General features: G+C 39.5%; 1 protein-coding gene across 1 annotated transcript in view; it reads left to right on the forward strand.

The window, feature by feature from the left end:
* The first annotated feature begins 10,326 nt into the window (after positions 1–10,326).
* The window catches only part of dnah2 (dynein, axonemal, heavy chain 2), a 62,470-nt gene continuing 46,991 nt past the window's right edge, over positions 10,327–25,805 (forward strand). The window contains exons 1-21 of the mRNA XM_026161647.2: positions 10,327–10,523; positions 10,735–10,808; positions 10,930–11,094; positions 11,276–11,510; positions 12,266–12,376; positions 12,808–13,046; positions 13,270–13,461; positions 14,431–14,588; positions 16,599–16,686; positions 17,158–17,363; positions 17,746–17,875; positions 18,367–18,549; positions 18,670–18,878; positions 22,130–22,276; positions 22,650–22,806; positions 23,004–23,113; positions 23,226–23,355; positions 23,448–23,636; positions 23,756–23,900; positions 24,000–24,192; positions 24,288–24,488. Of these exons, the coding sequence (XP_026017432.2) occupies positions 10,776–10,808; positions 10,930–11,094; positions 11,276–11,510; positions 12,266–12,376; positions 12,808–13,046; positions 13,270–13,461; positions 14,431–14,588; positions 16,599–16,686; positions 17,158–17,363; positions 17,746–17,875; positions 18,367–18,549; positions 18,670–18,878; positions 22,130–22,276; positions 22,650–22,806; positions 23,004–23,113; positions 23,226–23,355; positions 23,448–23,636; positions 23,756–23,900; positions 24,000–24,192; positions 24,288–24,488 (3,221 nt within the window). The 5' untranslated portion in view covers positions 10,327–10,523; positions 10,735–10,775. The remainder of the gene's footprint in view (positions 10,524–10,734; positions 10,809–10,929; positions 11,095–11,275; positions 11,511–12,265; positions 12,377–12,807; positions 13,047–13,269; positions 13,462–14,430; positions 14,589–16,598; positions 16,687–17,157; positions 17,364–17,745; positions 17,876–18,366; positions 18,550–18,669; positions 18,879–22,129; positions 22,277–22,649; positions 22,807–23,003; positions 23,114–23,225; positions 23,356–23,447; positions 23,637–23,755; positions 23,901–23,999; positions 24,193–24,287; positions 24,489–25,805) is intronic.

Here is a 25,805-nt window from a genome sequence, read left to right on the forward strand (position 1 = left end):
ACAAGTCTTTCATTTTCAAAGGCTTGGAACACACTTAAAGCCCCAAAAGGCAGCCCACTGAAAAGTGGAAGTTAATGTTTCCCTCAAAGACGGCCCATTCAGTTGCACAGTCTCTTTCACAGCCGTTCAAAGATAGCATTCCCATGACTACCTTTATATCTGGTGAATTTCTCAATATGACTGAGACAAGCTTTGTACTCTATGATCCATGTGTTGTTTGTTTGGTCTCGTCATTAAAAAAAAAAATCATGGAACTGCTAAAATTGTTAGAAGCTTGATGAAGGAGTTCAGGTGGACGACCAGCCTCGGCAAAGTCTGTCCAACTTTTGCATTTTCATCCACTTCCTTCGAGCAACAACAATGAAACCTTCACTTTTCTGTGTGCTGTTGGAGTTTTTCATTTTAGCTCCATGCGAATACTCTCCTCCACTCGTATCAATAAAGTTGAAGTGAAGACAGGTGTGAGGGCGGATGTTTTTTTGTGAAAGCCAGCGTGTGCAATTTCGGTGTTTTCATCACATTTTTCCTGCCATACGCAGAAAAGTTTCAAGGTTTCGCTGAAACATGACGCCGAGGGTTGAGAACAACTGTACACTTTCTGTATTTGATTAAGAAAAACAGTCCCCTTCAGTGTGTGCTCTTGTGATGATCAATACTTGTCTTATCCTTTTTCTTTTTCTGACAGCTGAGGATCTGTTCATGGCGGCTTCGCTAAAGAGAGCAAGAGAGTGTGTGGGTTTGTGGATATCTGTCACTCAGCTTCCGTTGCTTTATTCTATCAGAGCGAATTAGATTCGACAAAGCCGAGTTCAATATTAACGTGATCACAGGAGGATTTTTTTTCTTTTCCCTTCAGCCTGGATTAGAATCTGGTGTTTATCTAGTCTACTTTAGATAATGATGTGGGCCCATGATTTGAGACTTGTATTAACTTAGCAAGTTTGACTAAAGTTTCTCCTTTATAAACATACGTTAAGACCCAACTTCCTCATCCTGTGCATTCACTCTCTCGTCACGTACTTTCTTGCTTGCACTTCTCTTCCTTTACATCTTGTTCGAAGACGCTCTTAACAGCTGATTTCGTAGCTCTAATAAGCTGTTGAAGGTGTTGACGGTGCGCTCCCAGTATCTGAACTGCATGTCCTTGTGCATCATCTTCTTCATTGTTAACAACCTCAGTGTTTTCTTTGTGGAGCTGCCTGCTCTCCACCGCTCTACAAGCTGTGAGTGTCAGCTGTTATCTCATCAATCCCCGTTGCTTCTTCTGTCTTGTTCTACACCATCACTCTATCCATGTGGTTGTCTCTCTTTTTCTCTCTGCTTATGGTTCAGGCCGTCCACCCACGCTCTCCACCGTAGCTGTCTTTTTTTGTTTTTTTGGTTTGACTTTTCAGGCTAAAATGTGTACCAGACACTGACGCAGTGCTAAAGTACTCTGTAGAGGTTTAGTTATTTGTTTTGCGCGTCACTTGTCTAGTTCACTTGGATTGAGGCGCACTTGAAAACACACGATTTCACAAAATACCATCAAAGGGTAACTGTCAGTTACACTTAGTTACATTGTGTTGGCTCATCCGTCCTCACTTTCGTTCTCTGTCTTTGTTGACTCTATTCTCCAGCGCTAGGACTGCTCTGATCTTTGTTGTGTCTCTTGGAGTGGACCCCATGGGCGCGCTGATGGAACTGGCTGAGGCCTTTTGACACGAGCAAGCACTTGAGTCTTTCCTCTGTGGGCCAGTGCCAGGCCTCAGTTGCCAGGAACATGATAGAAGAGGGCGTCAAGAACAGTACAGCACCATCATCTTTGCTCCATCTTCCTGCCTGCCTCTCTGTGATTTGTTTTGCTGCTTAATAGCATTTTTCTTCTTTCACAAGTGTTTTTTTTTTCTTTTTGGCTCAAGTGTCATCTGTGAATATTTGATTGATTTGGTTTGTTCAGATGAATCTTTCACTCCCAGTATCGACCCACTGTTTCCCAGCTCTCTCGTGCTCATCAGCATGATTTGCAGCTATTTATTATACCAGTGGAGACTTGACTGTCACTTTCTGTGGTTTGTTGCTTATCAGACACGCCTTTCTGTAACTAGGGAAATGTCACTGTCATACATCAAGCAATTTGTTTGTTTGGGGAAGTCGATCTTTATTGTCTTTCCTTTGATTCATTTTCATCCCTCCATATTTACCCCCCCCCCCCCCCCCTTTTGACTTAGATATATAACAGTTGGCCACCAGTAGTACATTTTAGTCTTTTTAGTCCAGTTTGATTTTCACCACATTGAATGCATGATGATCCATTGCCCTTAAAATGGCTGTGGCGTGTGCAAAAGAATATATGTGATATATGGAATATCGAGGACCAGACCTATTCTATCACCGAGCTAGTAAAGCTAGTACCTACAAAAGAAAACATTGCATAGCACAAAACCCACAAAAGAACCATCAGGACATCTGGTGGCCTTGTACTTCTGAGACATGCTATGACATTTGAGCATAAAAAACTCTAAAATTACACCAAGTTCCTCTCGCTGTGCACCTAAGGATCCGATCTAATGTATATAGCAAATACAACAAACTGTGGTTTTTGTAATATGTATAAAACAAACTGTATTGTGCTAAATGCTAGCCTCAACCATGCAGCAGCACTTTCATTCTATATACCTGCACTTTCTGCATTTTATATTATTCCTGTGCACTTCTAGTTAGATCCTGACTCAACTTCATTGGCTTTGTGCCGATATTTTGCACAGTGACATCTAAGGCAGAGTTTCGGCCACACCAACAGAATTTTCCTTCACCACCCACCATACTTACCTGACTTTTGTCACATTTAAAGCAGATAAGCAGGTTTTTCTTTTATGGGAAACTTGATGCTCGCACTTTGTACTGTAACTGCAGTGTCCTCGGTTCATTTCCTACTAGGCCCCATTGTTGTATGCTTTAGCTCTGTTTTTCCTTTAATAGGGAAAAAGGGCAAGTCTGGACAGACAACAGAGTGTTTATATTGCTCTTAATAGCTATTGCCATGGTGTACTTGCATGCTTGTACCATCTAATTAGTATTTATGTTGGTAGGAGTCGAAGGTTTGGTGGAAAGAGATGGTATTATTTAGTTAAAATGAAGAACCTCTTTTTTTAAAAAACTCATTCATCTAGTATGTTTATTAAACCTTGTTTCATCACCCGGAGCGCTTCACTATCGATGCAGAGCAACACACAGTTTTGGTTTATTCTCCAGTTGGAGGTATTGATTGTTAGAGGGTAAATGTATTGCGATGAGATTTATGTCTGATTTCAAATGTAGGCTATATATCATATCAGTGCTTGTATGAAACACCCTTAAAGGTTTTGATGTAGCCTAATAAAGATTCATTAGGGATCATTTTGGCAGAGGGTTTTTGTTTGATATCTATTGCTGTTGTTAATTTAATTCTTCCTTGAAGACGATGCAGAGATGAAAAGACAGAGCAGCGCATGCACTGTTCTGTTTATATCACTGTAATTTAACCACACATAAATAAAGCAAGATCAACAATTGGTTGACCTCCGTGTCTGTCATAGATTTCTGAGCTAGACAAGCTCAAACATGACACATAAACTTCACATTTTACTTCATCTCTACCACCCAGACCAGCAAATTTGAAATGCCCAGATAACTTTAGGTTATTTGCTCATGCTGTGTTGCATTTGTCAGAACCAAAAAAGACAGCCCATAACCATAACAAAATGTACACAGAAGCATGAATACTTAAACTCAGAATGGTCCTAACAAAAGTATCTCCAGAGCAAAAAGTTTCTACCTGCCCCCTTAAGCGTGTGTAAACCAAAATAAATGAATATGACCCTCATATCATACTTTAAAAACAGCATCTTTCCTTAGAATAAGTTTGCACAGACTGGTTTGAAAAACAGTTCATGATAAAAAAACTTTGCAACATGAAGGAAACTATGAGTTATTGCCACACGCAAGATTAGATGGAATGCCATGTAAACAGTAGATAAGCTAATGCTGAAACCCAGCGAATGATACAGTGGAGTAGTGATTTTAGTTGTGATGGTGATGACTCAATGGAATTAATGCACGGCTGATGTTTCCTTGTCAGTAATCTGCTCTAAAGCACAAATAAAGGCTTAACTCAAGCAGAAAGGTCATTTCATACCCTGTCAGAGTAAAGGCCAATTAGACTAATGGATAGTGACAATCTCACTCAGATACATGAGACTGAAGCCTTCTTATGGCCTTTGTTGAAATGTCTTTCTCACCACTTCTATATTTACCACTTTAGTCTACACTCTGCTGAAGAACTGTTTCGCTTGCCCTTGGCATGCTGTCTCGCATTTCGAAATCAGTCGCTTAGGATCCTCGTCTTGATGCCTCCCAGGTGAGTGAGAGTCTGCTCAGTCTGCACCTATGTGTGGAGAATCCCAGGGATCCACTGGACTATCTCATAGCAGAGGTCCCTAATAAGGTCTTGTCACAGATGACTGGAACGGACGTCTTCAATAACTTGAATCGAGAGCGGACTTAAAAGCAAGGATCACACAGCACTCACAGTAAAGGTCTGTAATCACAGTTTTGATCAATGAAGCAGGGGTCACACACAAGTAAACAGCAACAACAAAACAACAAAAGGAGCACGCAAAAGGCAGGGTCAAAGTCCCAGACCCAAAAATCAAACACAGACGCTTAGAGGGTACAGGCTGAAAACAGGATGCAGAAACAAAAGGGCAGAAGTAGAACCAAAATCAATTCAACAGATGAGTAATTTCAAAATAAAAGAGGAAGTGATTATTTACAATCAGTTTATTTACGATCCACGGGAGTCATGTGATGCTGTGATAAAGCAGCCCTACTTTAAGAGAGCCTGTGCCACACTGTTTATTCAATATGGGCAAAACGTTACCTGATGCTATAAAGTGTCTTCTCGAGGCAGTTAACAGAGCTCAAATGTGAAAACTAGAATTATGAACAGCACCTTTAACCTCAACCTACGCAATAATAAAGGTGCTACCATTTATTTCAAAGCACGCTGCTTTGCTTCAGATAAATTAAAGTACGTGTTTGGGTTCAGACGTAAAACCCATTTGTTTTTTTGAGGAAGGACACAGCTGCACTTGGAGCTGACAGAGGCCATTTCGTCTCCTTGCAGAAGCTCCTCACGGCCGCAGAGTGCCAGCACCACCAAGTGGCTCCTCGGAGCATTTCATCCTGGAAAATATAGACACAGCGGCACCCTGATCAACAGTGACAGGAACACTTAGTCCTTGCTTTTTTTTTTTGTCTTTTCTTTTTTTTCATTTAATCACTTACACAAATACACACAGGCACTCGTGTCCACTCGTTTCATGTCCAACATTTCTAACCAGCCACTCTCAGATGATTTAAGACTGGGTCCATTCTAGTGGCAGAGCAGATAAAATGCAATTTCTCATTTACAGAACTGCAGTCTGCAGTGTGTTTGCACTTGATCCAGCTGTCAAGATGTGATTAAAGCGTTGAGTGTACTGCGCAGTTTTATCTGTAACATGCTAAGAATACCCAACAAGAGCGCGAATGTGGCAAATGATTATTAGTTTGCAGCTCAACACAGTTCAGTTTTATTTAGAAAAGCACCAAATCACAACAACAATCACCTAAAGGAGATTTATATCGTAAGATAAAGACGCTATAGAGAAAACCCTGACAATAAAACAACCCACTTTGAGTAAGCACTGGGCAACAGTGGGAAGGAAAAACTCCCTTGTAACAGGAAGAAACCTCCAACCCAACAGGACTCAGGGAAAGGCAGCCAACTGGTGTGACTGCATGAAAAAATAAAAGTTTTAATTACTTAGGATGTATTTGTTTAATAATTTTAGTATTCTACACGTTTTTGCAATGTACATTTTATTAAAAGAAATGGAATAATAAAAAGAACTGAAGATCCTTCAGATGAAAAGATGTTTTTATGGGGGTTTTTAATAGGTGTGATTTACTTTTGAGTTGCTCAATTTGCAGTGGATTTGCTTTTGCTTGGGTCTCAGTGTGTTGATAAGGGTTGCTTGCTGTTTTTTTCCTGGCAAGTCTTCCTGTGGGTGTGTGAGTGTTGTCAAGGCAGACAACATCGGTAATCTATTTGCGAACGCGTCTCTGAAAACAGCTAACAGAGCGGCACAGACCATCAGTCCTGTTGCTTCTTTAACATTTTTTTTTTTCATTATTCTTAAAAAAGCAAAAAATAAATCACTGTGCAATTTCAGAAGATCCAGATTAGACAGGGCGACAGCAAAATTTCCACTTTAAGTGGGGGTTATGATGACAGATTGTCAACTGAAACTGTGTTTGCGGGTCTTTTTTTTTTCGTCTCCTGTGGAGCTGAAGAAAATGGCCAAAGGCTTAGCGGTGATGTCATGCAGTTTTCAAAAGTCCTTTCGCTGCATTTGTCAAACTTAGAGGTGATGTCATTCAGTTTGGAAGAGTCCTTTCACTGCATCTGTGAAACTCAGGAAGCACTACGGTGCCAGGCCCACACACACAAACATGCACAGTACACACATGCCAGCAACATCATCCTCTCAGCCTATATTTTTCAAGGCTACTGCTACTGCTTTTATGTCCTCATTCATTCTTTCCCAACATATAATTATCAATTTATGCCGCTTCTTCAGTTTCTCCCTGAAGTGTTTGTGTCAATAATATCGAAACAGCTGCTCTTTGGAGAATGAGCCTTGAATAAAACAAACAATTTTGGGTGGAAAAAGTCACGATGAAAGCTACATTTACAAGTAAATCTTTTGTTTTTTTACATTTTTAACATTAGCTACCTGATCAGTGTTTTATTACCAAATTCAGGCTGCTAATCAGTGTTTGTTATTCACATAAATAGAGTTATTCTTTAATACGATCTCCTCCTTGTATACTGTTCTGTGGGATTTTGATCTGCTGTGATTTCTTCTCCATTCAGCCAAACAAACAGCTGCCTGTCTTTGTACTGAATCACTGGTCTGTTATTAAAGGTATATTTATCCATCACTCTGCGTGGCTGCACAGATAGAAACTCATTGTTCCCATCATTCTCACTCACACACACACAGAGTGATGGATCTCTGGCTTCATTATCACTGGACCTCTCTTTACAGTGGGGAGAGAGAGTGCAGGGTGCCGTCAGCCCGGGTCAAGGGGCTGGAAAAGATTCTCACTATAAAGGGAGAGAGAGTGTGTGTGTGTGTGTGTGTGTGTGTGTGTGTGTGTGTGTGTGTGTGTGTGTGTGTGTGTGTGTGTGTGTTGACCGAGCAGGGGTTGGTCAGGGGAGTATGCGTTTAAATTCATGGGTCAGATTTTTTCCTGGCTATGCAAGTACAAGAAAGCATACATTCAGATGTGTGTTTGTTTGAGTTGCACCTACCTGTGTATACTTTTGAGTCCCTGTTCAGCGGAGCGCACCTCAACCCTCTGCGGCTGAACAAAGCCAGTGTCTGTGAACAAATCGCAGAGTAATAAGCAAAGTAAACCTTCCAAGGCCTGCTCACTTTCCTAAAAAGGCCCTGAGCTCATTGTACTACATGCGCATCGCTCTGCATGTATGTGTGCTGTCTTCACTGAAATACTGAATTGTTATCAAGGTTGCTGCTACCCAGTTGAGCTTCTCTATTAAACTGACCAATTGTAAGCTAGAAAACTCTTTTTTTCCCGTTATCATTTTTAAATTTCTTCATATCTGTGCTGCTCTGCACTCACGTCTTTTCTCATTTTTCAAACTAATGCTGTATATTTTCTGGCCTTATCTGATGTAAACAGCCCATCATAGACTCCGTGTCCTATTTATCCTCCCATCCCTCACTTCTCCAGCCCTCCTTGTCCTGGCAGCCTGTCATTAGATCTGAGCTCACAGACTCATGGCTTTAATTGTGGCCTGCCTCTCTGCGTCTCTGGCAATTTTCTAGCTGGGTTCTACACAAGGGTGTAGTGTGTGTGCGTGTTTAGTGTTCATATGACACATCCACTGTAGGTTCGGTCTGTATGGCAGGCATAGGGGCTTTCATCTGCCTAATCCACACGTATGCATTTGTTTCCATCTGTCAGCGACTCCCTACAACCTCAGTGAAGGCTGGACATTTATCCAGGGTTGGGCTGGCAGACATAATTGACCAGGGAAACAGGATCAGCTCTGTTACTGGTCATTTTTTATATATATGAGGCACAGAGGGATGCTTTCATTTGTTAATGGCTCGGGTTTAATATTACCTAGACACACCAGGGTCTGAAATTGTAAATGCATTAAGAATTTGAAGTTTTTTGAGTGGCACATTTCTATTCTGAGCAAGCCCCGAGTGGAAGTTAAGCAATTATCTGATGGTTAATACTGCAGCTCTTACATGTGTAAAATTTAGTGCATGTTGTAGCAGAAACTAGAAATAGCCCAGTAGTTATATTAAAATGCTGGCAGGCTAACCTGTGATGTCTACTGTTAGATTCTAGCACATAGGTAGGTGCTTGGGGGATTCTGGCCATGCCAAAAGTTCTAAGTAAGTTGCAGTTTCACATAAAGGGTAAAGTCAAGGGCAAGGAGAGTATTTACAAGCCTGATTGATTTGAGAACAAAAGTATTCAGCACACAACCAGCTGTGGTGCCCCTGAAGGGTAGCAGTATGAGTCATTTGTCCCCTGTATTGCCCAAAGTAAGTACAAGTTTGTATAACTGAAGAGCGTGAGCACATGGTTATTTCCTGGAAGAGGCGGTATTTACCAATGCAGACATGACAAATTCACAAAACTATCTGCATAAAAGCTTAATTCATTCATTTCTGGTCTGCACTAATTACATCTCTCCGTGACTTCATAGGCTCATGTTCGGATAGAAATGTGACAAATACCCAGGTTAGCACACGTGCAAACGATTCAGTTAATCAAGTTGAAGTAATTAATTTTATACAAAGAGGTCTTTTTCCCAAACTGAAGGAGGCAGTGACTGAAGGAGAAACTAACCTATTCAAACAAATGAATTCTAATGACGCTTCAGAGACAAGATGTTTGGAGTTGTTCATTCGGGTGAGAGACGAAGAGAAAGCCCAGACTTCCCCACTGGAAAGGACTGAAAGGGAGGAAAATAAAAACAAGAGAAGGGACCCTGAAGAAAGTAAGCTGGGAGGATGAATAATCCTGTAATGAGAGGAGTCTGAGTTCAAGGTTGTATTCAGATTTAAGGATTGTCGCCCTCAAAGACCAAACACAGGCTTCCTTTGCCTCATATCAGACAAAGCTTATTGTGACTGTGCACATACAGTCCATTGTTCAGTGGTGAAAGGTGTATGGGGCACATTCGACAGTATGTAGAATTTAAATGAAGTCAGGCTTATTCCAAATTTGAACTATTGTTCTTTACTGTGGACTTCATTAAGGTCTAAGTAAGTTTCAAATCTAAGAGAAAAAAATAAGTGTTTAACAATATACAAATACTAAACATTCTGCAGCTAATATGCCTTACATAAAGTGACGTTATTGTTAGAAATCTTTTTCACTTTTAAATCGTATATAATCTTCTTAATCTCACTATCGCTACAACATCAGTACACCTTCACCCATGTAAATTTTGTCACTTTTTTACTCTCTTATATTACACTACACAAGTTTTTAGTATGAGCAGATCACTTGGACTTTGTTCCTAAAAACAGAAATATTCTGTTAATCCGTGGAAAAGGTTTGTTTATTCATTTACTGGCTCATTCATTCATACTGGTTCATACTGGTTTGTCAATAAATTATGCATTCCAGAAATTTAACAGAATACCTAAGGCGAAACAATAAATAAATAAAATCTCATCTTCGGTCATTGAGTAGTTTATCTTTTACTTACTTCATTTATTCTTAAGGAGAAAATACAGTCAAAGTCCAGTATGTACATCTTCCTTCTCTGAACTTTTATTTTACAAAATCATGTTGTTGGTCGGATTTGACGCCATATTTTCCACCAACGAGGTAGAAAAACACATATTAGTAATTAAACGATTCAAGGTTTTATTTCATTTAGGCACAGAATTAATATGATTACCAACACCTGTGTGCACGTTTACTATATATAAACAATAAAGCTCTTGAATCTTGAATATATGAAAGCGCCCATGTGCACTGGCAATACGCTTCTGATCATACAGGATGTAGAAAAAATTACAAATTTTACAATTACAAAATAAATCTTCCAACAACCCCAGAAAAACGCATTTGTAGTTGTATATACTGTGGAAGGAAAAAACAAAAACAGTATTGCCAACAATATCGCTCACGTGTCTGCCGCGCTCAGCCCCAGTCCACGTGGGTTCCCCTGGCAACCAAAGGTTTCCAAGGTGACGAGCACACACATGGTTCACTGTAAAGGGACAGGAAGGACCAGATAGACGAACATTTGTGTAATTACCGATTTAAGTTCGGTCACAATGACCTCACGGAAATGTTTTGGTGTGTTTTTTTTACCGGGTTACAGCTGTCATGTCGGAGGGTTTAAATAGAAAGGTGAAGTAAATATTTTTGCTGCCGAAGACTTCTCTCCAAAGGTAACGACGTCGCTAAAACTTTACCAACTGCCTAAACTAGTATGTGGTAAGCTAGTCTGTAACACTCATGCTACAGTAACTTAATCATAATGGTTTACTAAACTATATACATGTGTGTGTGCGTGTGTGTGTGTGTGTGTTTTAAACTTGATGCTTCAATTCACTGCTGCACTAGCCTGTGTCGTATATTCGTGTCCTTAATCTTTCACAGCCATAGAGAAAGAACAGAAAGCTTGACGGAAAAAAGAAGAAATGGAAGAGGAATACTCTAAGGCTATTCGTCAGGTGACTGTGATTTAGAAATTCAACTTTTTCTTCCACCTTAACGAGTTGTGGCAATTATTAATCAACTTTTCCTCCCCACTCCTCTACACATACTCATCCTTTCATCTCACTATCATCTAAGTTGTTCATCGACTGTGTGGCTATTTCTGGTGTAACCGAAGAATCATGGACAGAGGAGAATGAGAAAGCTGTGGATCAGTTCATTGAAGACGCCTCTATCACAACCATGGTAGTCTACCTGGACACCAAGGTTGGACTTCGGGTGGAGTACTCGATGCCCTTACTGGTACAACACTCTTTCCTCTCAGCATTGTGTATGGTGATTTATTTCAGTTGATTTTACTGGTCTTGTAATGTTTGAGGGGAAAATATAAAAGTGCCTAATGTTTTGTTTGTTAATTCTGTCGCCCCCTTTGCCTTCTTTTTCTGTCTCTTTCACCACTGCATCTGAATATTTATCTTCATAGGGAGAGGTGGTAGGGCAGTTGTCCTATTTTGTCCGTGTGCCAGAAGCCATAATCACACTAGAAACGTTTGATACAGCCATACAGTTTGGCACGGTGCGAGGCAACCCCATCCAGAGGCTGCTTCAAGACATGACCTGTTTGCACGCCCCCCCAGTTGCCATTAGTGCCTACAGGGAGCAGAGCATCAAGGACAGCTATACCAAACACATGCACTTATATCTCGCCAGCCTTACAGGTGGGTAAATTTTTTTTTTTAAAAAGAAACAGGCATTTCACTCTTTCAACACTTAGTCTCACATTATACGGTTTATTTGACTTCTTTCAAGTTATTTAGCTTTGCTTTTCGCACTATGATTTGTCATTGAGACTCTTTAGGGCTCATTAAAGAAGAGTCTACACAGGCAGTTTTGTCAACTTCCTTTGAAGTATTTTTCCTCATCTTACTTAACAGAAGTAGTTCTGCTTCTACAAATATGTCCCCCCCACCCCCGCTTGTTTATGCTTCCAATCTGCAAATCCTTAATATAGGCAGTGAAAATCACACGTATCTTTTACTTCCGACTTTTTGCTGCTTTCCAGTTTGACTTTAGGCTTACATAGTATAATGTACGTTTGTACCAGTGCCTTGTACTCTTGATGATAAATACGGAAGGCAAGCTTAGCTTTTCTTGGATATGTCTCCCAATATTCCTGCAAAATCATTCAAGCTCAACCCCACTGGCTGGTGAGCATTGTTAAACAGAAGTGATTCAATCAAGCTCCCCTGTGACTGTGAATTGTCTATTTATAGTATGCATACAGTATTTCTTTAAATGGAGGGAAAGGTATTTTATGGGCCTCTGCGTGCAGATTGTGCTGTGTAACAGGACTATAGGTAGGAAGGATGAAAAGAATGGAACTTGTCAGATGACTTCAGTTGATGCCGTGAGTAGTTGATGGTCACATATGAGCATTACACATGTGGTGTAATTTTATTTTCTTTTTGAACAGATGATGTACATAGGAAGTTTGGGAACACTGTTCTCTACATCCCAATGGAAGGCCTGCAGTGCAGTGCTGAGGAGGCCAGCAAGGACAGGAAGCTGATACAGAGAATGGAAAGTAAGCTAGCGGCGCTATTTGTATGCATCTGCATGCAGCTGACAAGGGTTGCTTTTGGTTTCCATGTGTCTCTGAAGGGTATGGGTTAAAAGGCTCACACTTACAAATGTCTGTTCTCTGACTTTATACTGAAGACAACATTGAAACTGCACCATGAGCTTTCTGTCTCAGGCTCTCCAGTGATTTTATTTCATTCAAGGTCCATCTTACAAAATTTGCACCTGTTCATGTTTTTGGCTGCTTCTTTCTATTTCCATCATCTATGTTCAGAACTCTGTTGCATTCTCATATCCATGACATTTCTGTAGTCATGCTTAGTAGTTATAGCATAACACCACTAGTTTATGTCTACTTATTATGTGTCTTTTCTATATTGTTTGTTCCTACCTTAATTTCCTGTGTCCTCCATTCACATGTTCTACATGTTTTAGTTGTAATGATCCACTGGACTGATCAAATCAAGGAGCTACTAAATGCGCAAGACATTGTGAACATGAGAGACAGCTGTGGTCCACTGCGGGAGATATCCTTCTGGAAGACTCGCTCTACCCAGCTGTTGAACATCAGCCGGCAGCTACAGAAGCCAGGGGTCAAGCACATCCAGAACATCCTCCAGGTTGCAAAGTCTCTGTATGTACAGCGCTTCTGTCAGCTGGCCCATGAAATACAGGTAAATCTGCGCAAAGTCAGCTTATAATAAAGATTTAATCCAAATAATGTCAACATTTTATTTACAAAACAAATAGCATCATAAGCACAAAGTGTTGTGCTTCGTATGTTGCAGTCTAGCTGGAAGGCCTCAATATGTGAACGTGAAAGCTTTGGTGAATGTGACTGAAATAATAGTAGTAATCATTCATTTCACCTTGACTTTGTGTGTGTGTTCTGCCCAGGATTGTTCTCTTCAGGCCCAGTCAAATCTGACCTTCTTGTCCATATTGAAGGAGCCTTGCGAAGAGCTTGAGCAGCTTAAACCAAGTCAAATTGCTTCCAAGTTTAAACACATTGTCAGTCTCATTCGAATCATCTGGATCAACTCCCCCCACTACAATACCAGTGAGAGGATCGTCAACTTCTTCCGCCAGGTACCTGAAATGTTAAACTCTCGCTAGATTTCAACATTAGACTTAAACCAGTGTCCTTTTCATGATACAGTTCATTTTATGGATTTTATTTTGACAGGTCAGTGCTCATTAACATAACACTTTCGGCTAATTTTTATCTATTATCTCTGGCTTGTACTGTGTAATATCCTAAATATCAAAATGAAAAACAGTGTTTATATAAAAGCTCTGGTACTTTCATTGTAGATTTGGTGGATTGTATCTAACTTGTCATACAATATATATCAAATGTGGAGTGCTCATACTGGTTGTTTTTCATCATAGCTACAATAGAAGCTATATAAACTATATCAGCTTTATTTAAATAAACCTAAAACTGAAGTCCATCTGTGGGCCAAGAGAATCACTTGAAAGGCAGCTGACTGTGTTATACATTGTTCTGTTATTTACTTATCACATATTTTCATTTTGTGATAAAATGTTTTTCTAGGAGCACCTTTTTAAGCTGTATTATTTTCTGTTGTTGTGCCTTCTTTTTCTCACATGCTGGTGCTCATCATCATCACCATCATCATCATCAGAGAGACCATGAGCACCCGTTTTGAATATGTAGACATCAGAGTTCTGATATCTAGCAAGTCAATGGACCAAATAAAATATCTGATCATTTTCATTGCACGACTTATTTTTACATTTAAAATGACAGCTCCACAAGCAGAGGGATAAATTATAATAATTATAAAATTATTATGTTTTGAGTTAGCATGCTTGCATTACTTTTTTTTTTTTTTTGCTCAGATTCACTTTGTCTGGTTAATATAATTCATATAATTTGTAAATCTTGAAGGCTGCAGGGTAATGACCTGTGACTGGGGTAATTTAACAAGTAGCAGACGGGCGATGCTTTCTTTGTTCTCCTTATAATAAGTTAATAAGAGCAAGAAAAAGCTCAGCTGCCAAATACTTAAACTATATGTCCCTGTGTTGCAGATGACTAATGAGATCATCCGTCTGTGCTCTCAAAGGATCTGTCTGGACAGGATTTTTGAAGGCTACGTGTTATCTAGCAAACAAATCCTCAGCGACTGCATGCAGTGTTGCCTGATCTGGAAGGAAGTTTACCTCCGTGCCTCAAAAATTCATCACAAGTAGGAGAAATTTTACATGCATAGAAATACAAAACAGAGTTTTCTTGATTGTTTTAAATTCCTAAATATGTTGTATATAGTTAGTCTGAACTTGAACCTAAATTCATATTTAGGTTCATATTTACTTAAATAAGTTCAGCCATGTTGGTTACAGTGATCATCACCTCAGATCTTCTTGTATTTTGTTCTCAACCTTGAAATAAAAGCTGAATTCCAAAAAGCTGGAGGAACATTTTGTAGTTAATTAAGTTAACGGATAACAGTCAGTCAGTAAAGTGATTGAGTATCTTAGAGAGGCAGTTTGGTGGTCAGAGGTTCATTCATTCATTCATTCATTCATTTATTTGTTCATTTTCAGGCACAACAAATACCTATATTGAACATAAAATACACAAAGAACAAAAAAACTATCAAATGTGAAACAGTTTCAGAATAATGTTTCTCCAGGTCAAACTGCAAAGACTTGGAATATCTTGCCAACTACATAATATAATCAAAAGATTCAGAGGATGTGGAAAAAAACTCTGTGCACAAAGGACAAGGCTAAAAATCAATATTAAGCCTGTGTCTTTGGGCACTTGGGGATCTGCATTAAAGAAAACAAACAAACAAAAAAACAGCAACATGCATGTTTCTGTCATGAAAATCACTACATAGAATCAGGAATGCTTCCAGAAATGACTGTATGTAAACACAGTTAACCATGCCATCCACAAGTGCAGATTAAAGCTCTACCGTGCAAAGAAGAAGCCACATGTGAACATGATGCAGAAATGCCATCTTCTCTGGGCCAAAGCTCATTTAAGATGGACTGAGGCAAAGTGGAAAACTGTTCTGTGGTCAGACGAATCCAAATTTAAAATTCTTTTTGGAAAGACACCACATCCCCTGCACTAAAGAGGAGAGAGGTATCATCTGGTTATCAGTGCTCAGTTCAAAAGCCTGATGGTGCGTGGTGCCTATGGAATTGGTAGCTTGCACATCTGGAAAGACACCATCAGTGCTGAAAGGAATACACAAGTTTTAGAGCAGCATACATGCTCCCATCCAGATGGTGTCTTTGTCAGGGAAGGCCTCGCATATTTCAGTAAGACAAACCACATCCTGCATCTATTACAACATCGTGGCTTCGCAGTAGAAGTTCAGACCTTTCACCAACCAAAACGTTTGGCGCATCTTGAAAGAAAAATATGACAAAGAAGAACAAAGAAGATGTAGAGCAGCTAGAATCCTCTATCGGACATGAATGTCCAGCAGCTGTTCTCCTCAGTTCACAGATGCTTACAGACTGTTGTTAAAAGAAGAGGAGAGCTACACAGTGGCAAACATGACCCCATCCGAACTTTTTAGACACGTGTTGCTATCAAATTCAAAATGAATGTTGTTCTTTAAATGAAACACATTCTCAGTTTAAACATCTGTTATTCTGTTCTATTGTGATTAAAATGTAGATTTTTGAGATGTACAAGACCTTGAATACTGTTTTATTTACATTTTACACAGTTTCCAGACTTTTTCCATGAGTCCGTGAGTCGTTTGGTACCGAGCCGCAAGAGTTGAGGCTCAGGTGTGAAGTTTATGGTTTTCAGGGTTGTTATCGTTTTTTAGCACTATTTTTTTAATGTTTTTATCATTTACTCAGATTCCCTGGTTATTTTCCTGTGTGTTATGAATAAATCTTCTTTTTTTGGTACCAGTACTGGTTTTATGTTGTTGTATTCATCTACGACACCTTAAAGGCCGGACCGTGGTGCAAAAAATGTTGGGGACCACTGATATATACAGTGTACTTTTTCTTTTTAAAGATTTCACAATTGATAAACTTCACTCGTCCTATTTATAACCTCTAAAGATATATTATAAAATGAAAAACCATTTCATTTTTAGTGTTGCCCACCAACCTCCAGTCATCCAAGCCCATTTTCTGCCTTTTTTTCTGTTTCTCTTTGCTCTCTTTGCTCCGTTGTTCTAGCCTTTTCCTTTATCTTTATCCTTTTTCATTCACATCAGGTATTCCCGAAAAGGCTGGGTCCTGGACAAAACAACGTTTATCGTGGTGATTGAGTCATATGTTCAGAGGCTCAGAGACCTAATTGAGGTAAATATTTTCTCTCGGTAGCACAGAACAAGTAACACTGCATACTGAATCACAATTATCAGGTTAACCATCATGAGCAAAGGAACAATACTAAAAAGACATGTTTCAAAAAAGAAAGGAAAAAATGGCACCCACCTTGTGCTATCCTACTCTTTCAGTAGCTCTTCTGTAGACAGAACTCTTCTATAAAAGCAGCTTGGGCTCCTGTAAAATGGAGACTAATGACAAAACACCCAGAACAAAAACTGAAAAGAAATTTTGTTTCTATTTAAATACAATTTCTTAAACAGTATTATAGTGACAGTTTGTTCATTTGTGTGAGTAAGGTGGCCTTTATTGTTGACAACTTTATAGGTAGTCTTATGAGTCAGCAGGTGATCACCTCCAATATAATTTCAGAAAATCCCTTGTGTGGGATAGATATATATGTTGTTTGATATGAGATTATTAGCTTCTCTTGTCTGCTCACAGATATGTGACTGCCAGCATCAGTTTGCCCGCTGGGAGGATGGTCAGCAGAGGGCTCTGCCATGCTTAGGTGGTTGCAAGGGACCAGGGTTTACTGGCACCCTCCTGAAGAATGAAAGCGACTTCCATCGCAGCCTGGAAAAACTACGCTCTGTTGACAAGGGCATACTTGATGTCAAGGATACCACATGGTGCAATGAATTCAACAGGTTAAGCTTTGTTTGTTTTAAAATAATCAAATGAATGTGGAATATAATAGTTTGAAAGGGTTTTTTCATGTTTATAAAATATAATTGTTGTTTGTGGGGAGCCACGGGCAGTTAAATAAAGGGAGCACCAGAACCTATGCAACCCAAATGAGTGGTTTGGCAGAAGGTGAACAAATATAAAAGCTGTTTTTCTGATCTTACCTCTGGATGCTCATTATGTTAATACATCCCTACACGATTTTAACTTCTCCTCTACATTAATGCGTCTCTGCGGATATCAGTGTTAGTATGCGTGTCTACACTTCTGTTAGCATGCTTTTGCTAAATTCATTAAGTATTTTGGCTTGTAGACATGTTTTGGTGTGTGTATGCATGTGTACAGGTTTTGTGCGTTTGTAAAAGATCTGGAGATGAAGATTCAGGGCCTGATTGGTTCAGTGTTTACGACAGGGAACACAGTTGAGGAAGGAATTCGGCTCCTTGACGTCTTTACGCCTTTGTTCGCTCGCAAGGTACGCTTTCACAAAGACATTCACAGAAACAGTTACACAAGTTTTATCATTGGCTAAATTTGTATTAAACAATGTAACACATTTTCATTTGTTTTTAATTAAATGTTACAGGTTAATATCTGGTCCTGCGTTGCTAATTCTAATAAATCAACCCAGTATCATGGCAAAACCCTGCTGTGACTGCAACTTCTGCACATGTGTCCAAAGACACGATGGAGCAGCGTATTACACACTTTGCCATGATAACGGGGTGAATAAATTGCTGTGCTCAAGTTTGTGTGTTTGTTAGAGTAAAAGCAGTTGCACACATGGGTGAATAGTTTGCTTTTGTTGTACTAGAGACCTTCAGATTTGTTCCAATTACAGATTTCATTCAGTGCAATGATCAATCAAATGCTATTTTTCTGTTTTCATTACAGCTAAACTTTTCTCTTTGCCCTATTTTTTTCTGTTACCATCATAACATGTATCTTTGAATTCTTCCATCACAGTCCATTAAGCGCACTGTAGAAGAGAAGCTGGAGGAAACCTTCAATATCTTTTACAAAGAGCTTAAAATCGGAAACAAAGAGCTGAACCAGACCTCAATGTTTTACCCTGATCATATGCCCCGGAAAGCAGGCCAGGTCTACTGGGTGATGGCCCAAAGACATCAGTTAGAGAGATTCATGGAGGTGAGGCGTTTAGACAACAAGAAAGACCTTTGATTTTTAGTACACAATTATTGCTTTCTGCAATCACTAACCAACCTTACTTCCATCTCCTCTACTCTGTTTGCTTTCCTTTGCCTCCAGGTGCTTCAGAAGGCCCACTTAATACTGGATTCTCAGACCTGCAAGGAGTTACTTACCACCTGTGGTCAAACTATGCAAATTCTGGATGAGATTGTGAGGAAGAACTTCAGTGAATGGACTCAGAAGTTGGATGTGCAGTATCTCAAACGCCTGGAGCAGCCACTCATGGTGCGCTGCAAGGACAAGAAGCTGCACATCAACTTTGACAAGTGGGTCAAACAACACGAGCACACATGACTTAAACACAAGAGGTACAAAGCTTACATGCTAAACTCTGTGTAATAAACCTAGATGCACTATAACTGATGGTAAATACAGGGAGTGCAGAATTATTAGGCAAGTTGTATTTTTGAGGAATAATTTTATTACTGAACAACAATCATGTTCTCAATGAACCCAAAAAACTCATTAATATCAAAGCTGAATGTTTTTGGAAGTAGTTTTTAGTTTGTTTTTAGTTTTAGCTATTTTAGGGGGATATCTGTGTGTGCAGGTGACTATTACTGTGCATAGTTATTAGGCAACTTAACAAAAAACAAACATATACCCATTTCAATTATTGATTTTTACCAGTGAAACCAATATAACATCTCCACATTCACAAATATACATTTCTGACATTCAAAAACAAAACAAAAACAAAACAGCGGCCAATATAGCCACCTTTCTTTGCAAGGACACTCAAAAGCCTGCCATCCATGGATTCTGTCAGTGTTTTGATCTGTTCACCATCAACATCAACGTTCACCAGCAGCAACCACAGCCTCCCAGACACTGTTCAGAGAGGTGTACTGTTTTCCCTCCTTGTAAATCTCACATTTGATGATGGACCACAGGTTCTCAATGGGGTTCAGATCAGGTGAACAAGGAGGCCATGTCATTAGTTTTTCTTCTTTTATACCCTTTCTTGCCAGCCACGCTGTGGAGTACTTGGACGCGTGTGATGGAACATTGTCCTGCATGAAAATCATGTTTTTCTTGAAGGATGCAGACTTCTTCCTGTACCACTGCTTGAAGAAGGTGTCTTCCAGAAACTGGCAGTAGGACTGAGAGTTGAGCTTGACTCCATCCTCAACCCGAAAAGGCCCCACAAGCTCATCTTTGATGATACCAGCCCAAACCAGTACTCCACCTCCACCTTGCTGGCGTCTGAGTCGGACTGGAGCTCTCTGCCCTTTACCAATCCAGCCACGGGCCCATCCATCTGGCCCATCAAGACTCACTCTCATTTCATCAGTCCATAAAACCTTAGAAAAATCAGTCTTGAGATATTTCTTGGCCCAGTCTTGACGTTTCAGCTTGTGTGTCTTGTTCAGTGGTGGTCGTCTTTCAGCCTTTCTTACCTTGGCCATGTCTCTGAGTATTGCACACCTTGTGCTCTTGGGCACTCCAGTGATGTTGCAGCTCTGAAATATGGCCAAACTGGTGGCAAGTGGCATCTTGGCAGCTGCACGCTTGACTTTTCTCAGTTCATGGGCAGTTATTTGGCGCCTTGGTTTTTCCACACGCTTCTTGCGACCCTGTTGACTATTTTGAATGAAACGCTTGATTGTTCGATGATCACGCTTCAGAAGCTTTGCAATTTTGAGACTGCTGCATCCCTCTGCAAGATATCTCACTATTTTTGACTTTTCTGAGCCTGTCAAGTCCTTCTTTTGACCCATTTTGCCAAAGGAAAGGACGTTGCCTAATAATTATGCACACCTGATATAGGGTGTTGATGTCATTAGACCACACCCCTTCTCATTACAGAGATGCACATCACCTAATATGCTTAATTGGTAGTAAGCTTTCGAGCCTATACAGCTTGGAGTAAGACAACATGCATGAAGAGGATGATGTGGACAAAATACTCATTTGCCTAATAATTCTGCACTCCCTGTACACTTTACTGTTAGGTGAATACACAAATGTGCTCTTACACAATAGATTCATGCAAAGACCAAACATTTGGGCATGAATACAAACACACAAATGTGTACATGTGCCGTTTTTATATAAATGTAGGGGAGACCGGGGATAGTTGTAACATTTTTGACATTTCTGTCTGTAACTCGGAGCTCTTTTAAGGTAGTGGATTCAAAATGTAATGCAAAGTATTTACATGTCTCGGCTATTAAATAGTGCAGCTATTTTCTCTGCAGCACAATTACGCATTTCTATGGTATGGTCTCAAACACAAAGAGTGAAATGTTAAAATTAACCCCATAGTCTGGGTTAGTTGTAACATATCCTGGGGTAAAATGTAACACAATGAAATAAGGATACTAACAAAACATTAACATGTAATCTTTGTTTATTCAACACATGAATGCACTTACATCCATTTATGTAGCTGTGTGTGTGTGTGACAGAATGCAGAAATCTAGCTTTTGAACATATTCCAACCCCCCAAAAAAGACAAATTATGGAATTTTCTGCAACTGAATATTTCATTAATTTTGGTTGGTCTTCCTTGAGTTTGGCCTCATTGGCTCAGTGGGCATTATAACCTACAACTCTTGCACCAATTTTGAACATAACAATGAAGCTGAAAAAATGTAGTTGTTGTTGTTGTTCACCAGCATCGCAATTCCATTACTTTTTATCCTGTGGTTTGCAAAGTGCTTCAGAAAGATGAGGAAATCTGTTTCTTGCATCCATCCTGACTTATTTCCACTACCAGTACTTCCTACTGGTCCATCTCTGACACAGAGGTCTGCATAATGTATGTGTGGGAACACAAACAGTGGAGGAATTGTGTTGCCAATGGCATTAACCACATATACAAATGCGACCAGTGAACCTCTCTCTGCTGATGTCGTTGCCCCAACTTGTTTAATATAAGTTAAAGTAATACTGTGGTAAGTTGTAATATCTGCATTATTGTTACAACTAACCCAGACTGTTGCTGTTACAACTGACCCAGACTCCTATAGCCATGAACTAGCTAACATTACAGCCAACGGCTAAAACATTAGCACTAAAGACCTACACAGAATATATCCCCATAGACATACAAATAACATAATTTAAGTTTGATGAGTTTAACTGCAAAGCAGATAATGCTATTAGAAATTGAAATAAAGTAGAAAAACTTACTTTTTGGCATACAAATTACTTTTTTTCGTGTTAAATTGTCTGTGTTTGACAAAATGTGCTGATTTTTCACATGTGATAGCAGAACTGAGTTGGGCATGCACAGGATGAGTCACATCATTTGAAACTTAGCCCTGATTGGAGAAATTGGAAGTGTTACAACTGACCCACGTTACAACTATCCCCGGTCTCCCCTACTGCAGAAGTTATACTTGAAATGTTTCCAACAAGATAGCTGTTTACTGGAGGCAGTGTACTTAATGTTTTAGCTTAAAACAGTCATTAAAGTGTATAATTTCCCAGGGGTCTCCAGAGATTTACGTACAACTTTACATTTTAATGTACTTACTCTGTATTGTTATTTTGTATCTTTTTTGTCTAGCGACCTGTTGAATCTGTTCTCTGAGATCCAGTGCTGGGATCGACTAAAGTTTGAGATCCCCCAGAGTGTATCTGACATTTACCAGGACAGAGATGACCTCAGAGGCCTGAGGCAGCAAGTACTGCTGCTGGTCCGCGAGTATAACAGGTCTGACTTGGAACACTCGCTTGCAGCATTACACAGCATCACCATTCATCTGGAGAGCTTGACCAGTTTTTGTGTTGTGAACACGTCTTGTGAATTAACATCCTTGTAATTGTGAGCACTATAAGAAGATTATTAATCAGTGAGCTAAAGAAAATCACTTAAATTAAAGGTCCTGTGTGCTTACACTTTTATACAAAATGAAACGCGTGACACCAATACTGATCAACACTTGTAAGACTTTAAAATGGATTCATAATTTCGCACATTTACACACCTACAAGCACAGAGAAAGATGTACATGCTGTATTTGATAATCCTGCCTGTTCAGATATTATTCAGTCAGTAGAAAAACATATTTATCTGTGGGTCCCAGGATCACAGAAATGCTCTCTCCTGAGGAGTTGGGTCTTTTTCGGGAGAGAATACGTTTCATTGATAAGAAGATCCAGCCGGGTCTGACCAAACTCCTGTGGTTGTCTAAAGGAGCTTCTAACATCTTCATCCGTGACTGTCTCCTGCATGTTGACAAGGTTGTAAGATTGCAGTTCACCACTTACAGATATTTTTCTTTTGAGCCTCAGACTGGTGACAACAGTAACTAAACTAGCAACAATCACATTTTCCTTATCTGTAGCGTATTTTTTTGAACCTGTAATAAACCTCTGTGGATGAGTCTTACTTAGCAGCTTCACTTGTCTTCTTCCCTCTACTGTCCTCTTACTTTCAGCTCCATGTGATAATTGATAATTACAAAGTGTCCAGTCAGTCCATCTTCAAACACTGTCATCAGATTAGTGAAGCACTTCTGGTTAAACTGGATGGAAAAACTGTGTACAGGTAAGAACTGATTTAACAACTCATTTTCATTACATTACAAGTCTGTCTAATAAATACATAAAATAAATTCAATGTAAAGTATTATTTATTTAATTCAATTCTTTTCATTTAGGAATCTGGAGTTTGAGGATGACCAGAAGGCTCACCTGCAGAACATTCTCCAAATACTTCGCTCAGCACACCAGGATATTGTCAATATCATGACCCGGATCTATGACATCTTGGCAGATGATGGACCTGAGGTATGTCCTCTGTTCATCTGCCATAATAATAATAATAATATTAGTTTCTATTGCAGTATTTTGTATGTTAAAATTGTGAAATGGTTTTTAAGGTCCAGGAGCACTGGGTGAACTACATAGAGAGGGTGGATCATATGATAGAAGAAGCTTTCAACAGTAACATCAAAAACTCCTTGAAGAAGCTATCCAGAGCGATCAACGGTGACAGCAAGACTACACCCAGCCCCCTGTTTAAAGTCCTCGTTACCCTCCACAGTGCAGCTCCACAAATGGCTCCAAAGGTACTAGATACCTGTTTTAATCCGGTTCAGTCATTGATATTGATTTGTTGACATTGTGAAGGGACATGTCCATATATGTTAACAGTTTAAAACATGAGTATGTGGGTCTCTTTTAACAGGTAGCGTTTTCCCCAACTCTCAGAAAGCTTGCTCAGGTTGTGAATGTTATGCCTCAGCTCATCAGTCTCATCTCAGAATTTAAACGACTCCAAGAACTTCTCTCCAACCAAGAGTCCCAGAAGGATCCCATACACATCATTATAGGTCAGAACATTTTTTTAAAACATAAAAATACAGTATAAACATATATGTCACCATGTCTGTAATTCTATCCTTTAACTCTGATGCTGTTTGATCCACCAGGGCAAGATGAGGGGATAAAAAAGATTCAGGCTGCAATTGCCTCAGGGATGACAGCCAATGCCAGCCAATTGCAATCTCATTTAAAAAACTGGGACAAATACAGGGACATCTGGGAGATGAATAAGGATTCCATTATACAACGCTACCAGAGACTTAACCTACCACTGTCTTCTTTTGATGCAGATATACAAAGGTACTGTGAAATATAATCTAAATATTTAACGTTGTTCTCTTGAGTCGTCCACAAAGTTTTTTTTCTGCAATATTTTATCACGTCTTGACTTCCAGGTACTCAGAGAAGGCCAGCAGTGTTCAACAAGAAGAGACGGTGCTTAACATCCAGTTTGTCATGCTGGACTGTTCACCGCTCAAGTCTTCCTTGGTGCAGCACTGTAATGAGTGGCAAACCAAGTTCACTCAGCTTCTCAGTGACATGGCCAGCATGCGCCTAAAAGAACTTCATGCCTCCCTGGAAGACAGTGCCAGCAGGTGGGAAATCAGTGAAATAACCTTATCGTACAGGGGGGTTTATGTCGCTGACTCTGGGACCTAGTAGATGAATTATATTCACTAGATTTCTTGTGAATATAATTAATCAAGAGTTAATGTTTGAGGACTCATTTCCTAGAAATTCCGTATGTTTTAAGGTCAATATTTAATGTTGTTTGAAGTGAAGAAGTCTTATAAAAGTTTACCAAAAATATCATTCTACTGAGAAAAAGACATCAGTTATATAAGTGTTATCAAAGAGGAGTTTGTGTGAGCTGTGCGCTATCCAGTACATGCTTTGATCATGAATTACGAATTGAATGTCAGCGCTTGTTTGCCTGAAGCCCTTAACAGCAACATCTACAGGTCAGCCCACGCAGTGCAGGCTGCTTTGCCCACACACACTTGCAATCTTGTGCACTTTTAGCAGAAAAATGTAATTGTATGCTACACTTAACCGGCATTTGATACAATCTTTTCCAAACTTAGCTTCGGAGCAGTCGGCAGCGCTAAGTGTATTTAATTAAGCAGAGACCTTGTGAAAGAATTGAAAATAATTTATCGAAGCACAGAGGTTGGGAAGTAACATGCAATTACAATCACATAACAAGCAGTTATTTTAGATGTTTGGATGCTGGGTAAAATATAAATAGAGCAAAATACAATGATTTTATTCACATTAAAACACAGAAAACAAGTTAATGTTTAAACTGAAAAAATATTCGCTTGTTTATAATTTAATGGCAGTAACACATCTGGGACACAGACTGTGTTGTAGCCCATCTTCTGTGAATAACAATCCATTTACAGCTATAAACTAAGTAGACCAGCTGCTGGACTAAGTAGACGAATGCTGTCCAATAGTATTGTAGCTGTTCAACAGTCGGTCTTCTTTATGTTTTTCGTTTGATGATGCATCAAATGTTTTCAATTGGTGAAAGGTCTGGACTGCAGACAGGCCACTTCTGAACCCAGACTCTTCTACTGTGAAGACATGCAGTTGTATTAGATGCAGTATACTGCTTAACATTGCTTTGCTGAAATAACCACTAGATGCATTTTTCTTTTGCCCATGTTCATTTCTGAGAAACTGTCTCTCTAAGATGCTCATTTTACACCCAGTAATGTCAGTGAGCTGCTGCCAATGAATCTAATTAGTTGCAAGATGTTCCTTTTGTTGCCTTATCCCATCTCAGTTTAAACATTTTATATGTTTTATCTGTTTTTAATGTATTAATGAGTATACAGTGTGGGTTTATGATAGCACAACATACACAACGTTCATGCTAGTGGGGTACAGTTATGCAAAACATCACA

The sequence above is a fragment of the Astatotilapia calliptera genome, chromosome 3 (genome assembly GCF_964374335.1).
Source record: "Astatotilapia calliptera chromosome 3, fAstCal68.1, whole genome shotgun sequence".
NCBI classification, from domain to species: Eukaryota; Metazoa; Chordata; class Actinopteri; order Cichliformes; family Cichlidae; genus Astatotilapia; species Astatotilapia calliptera.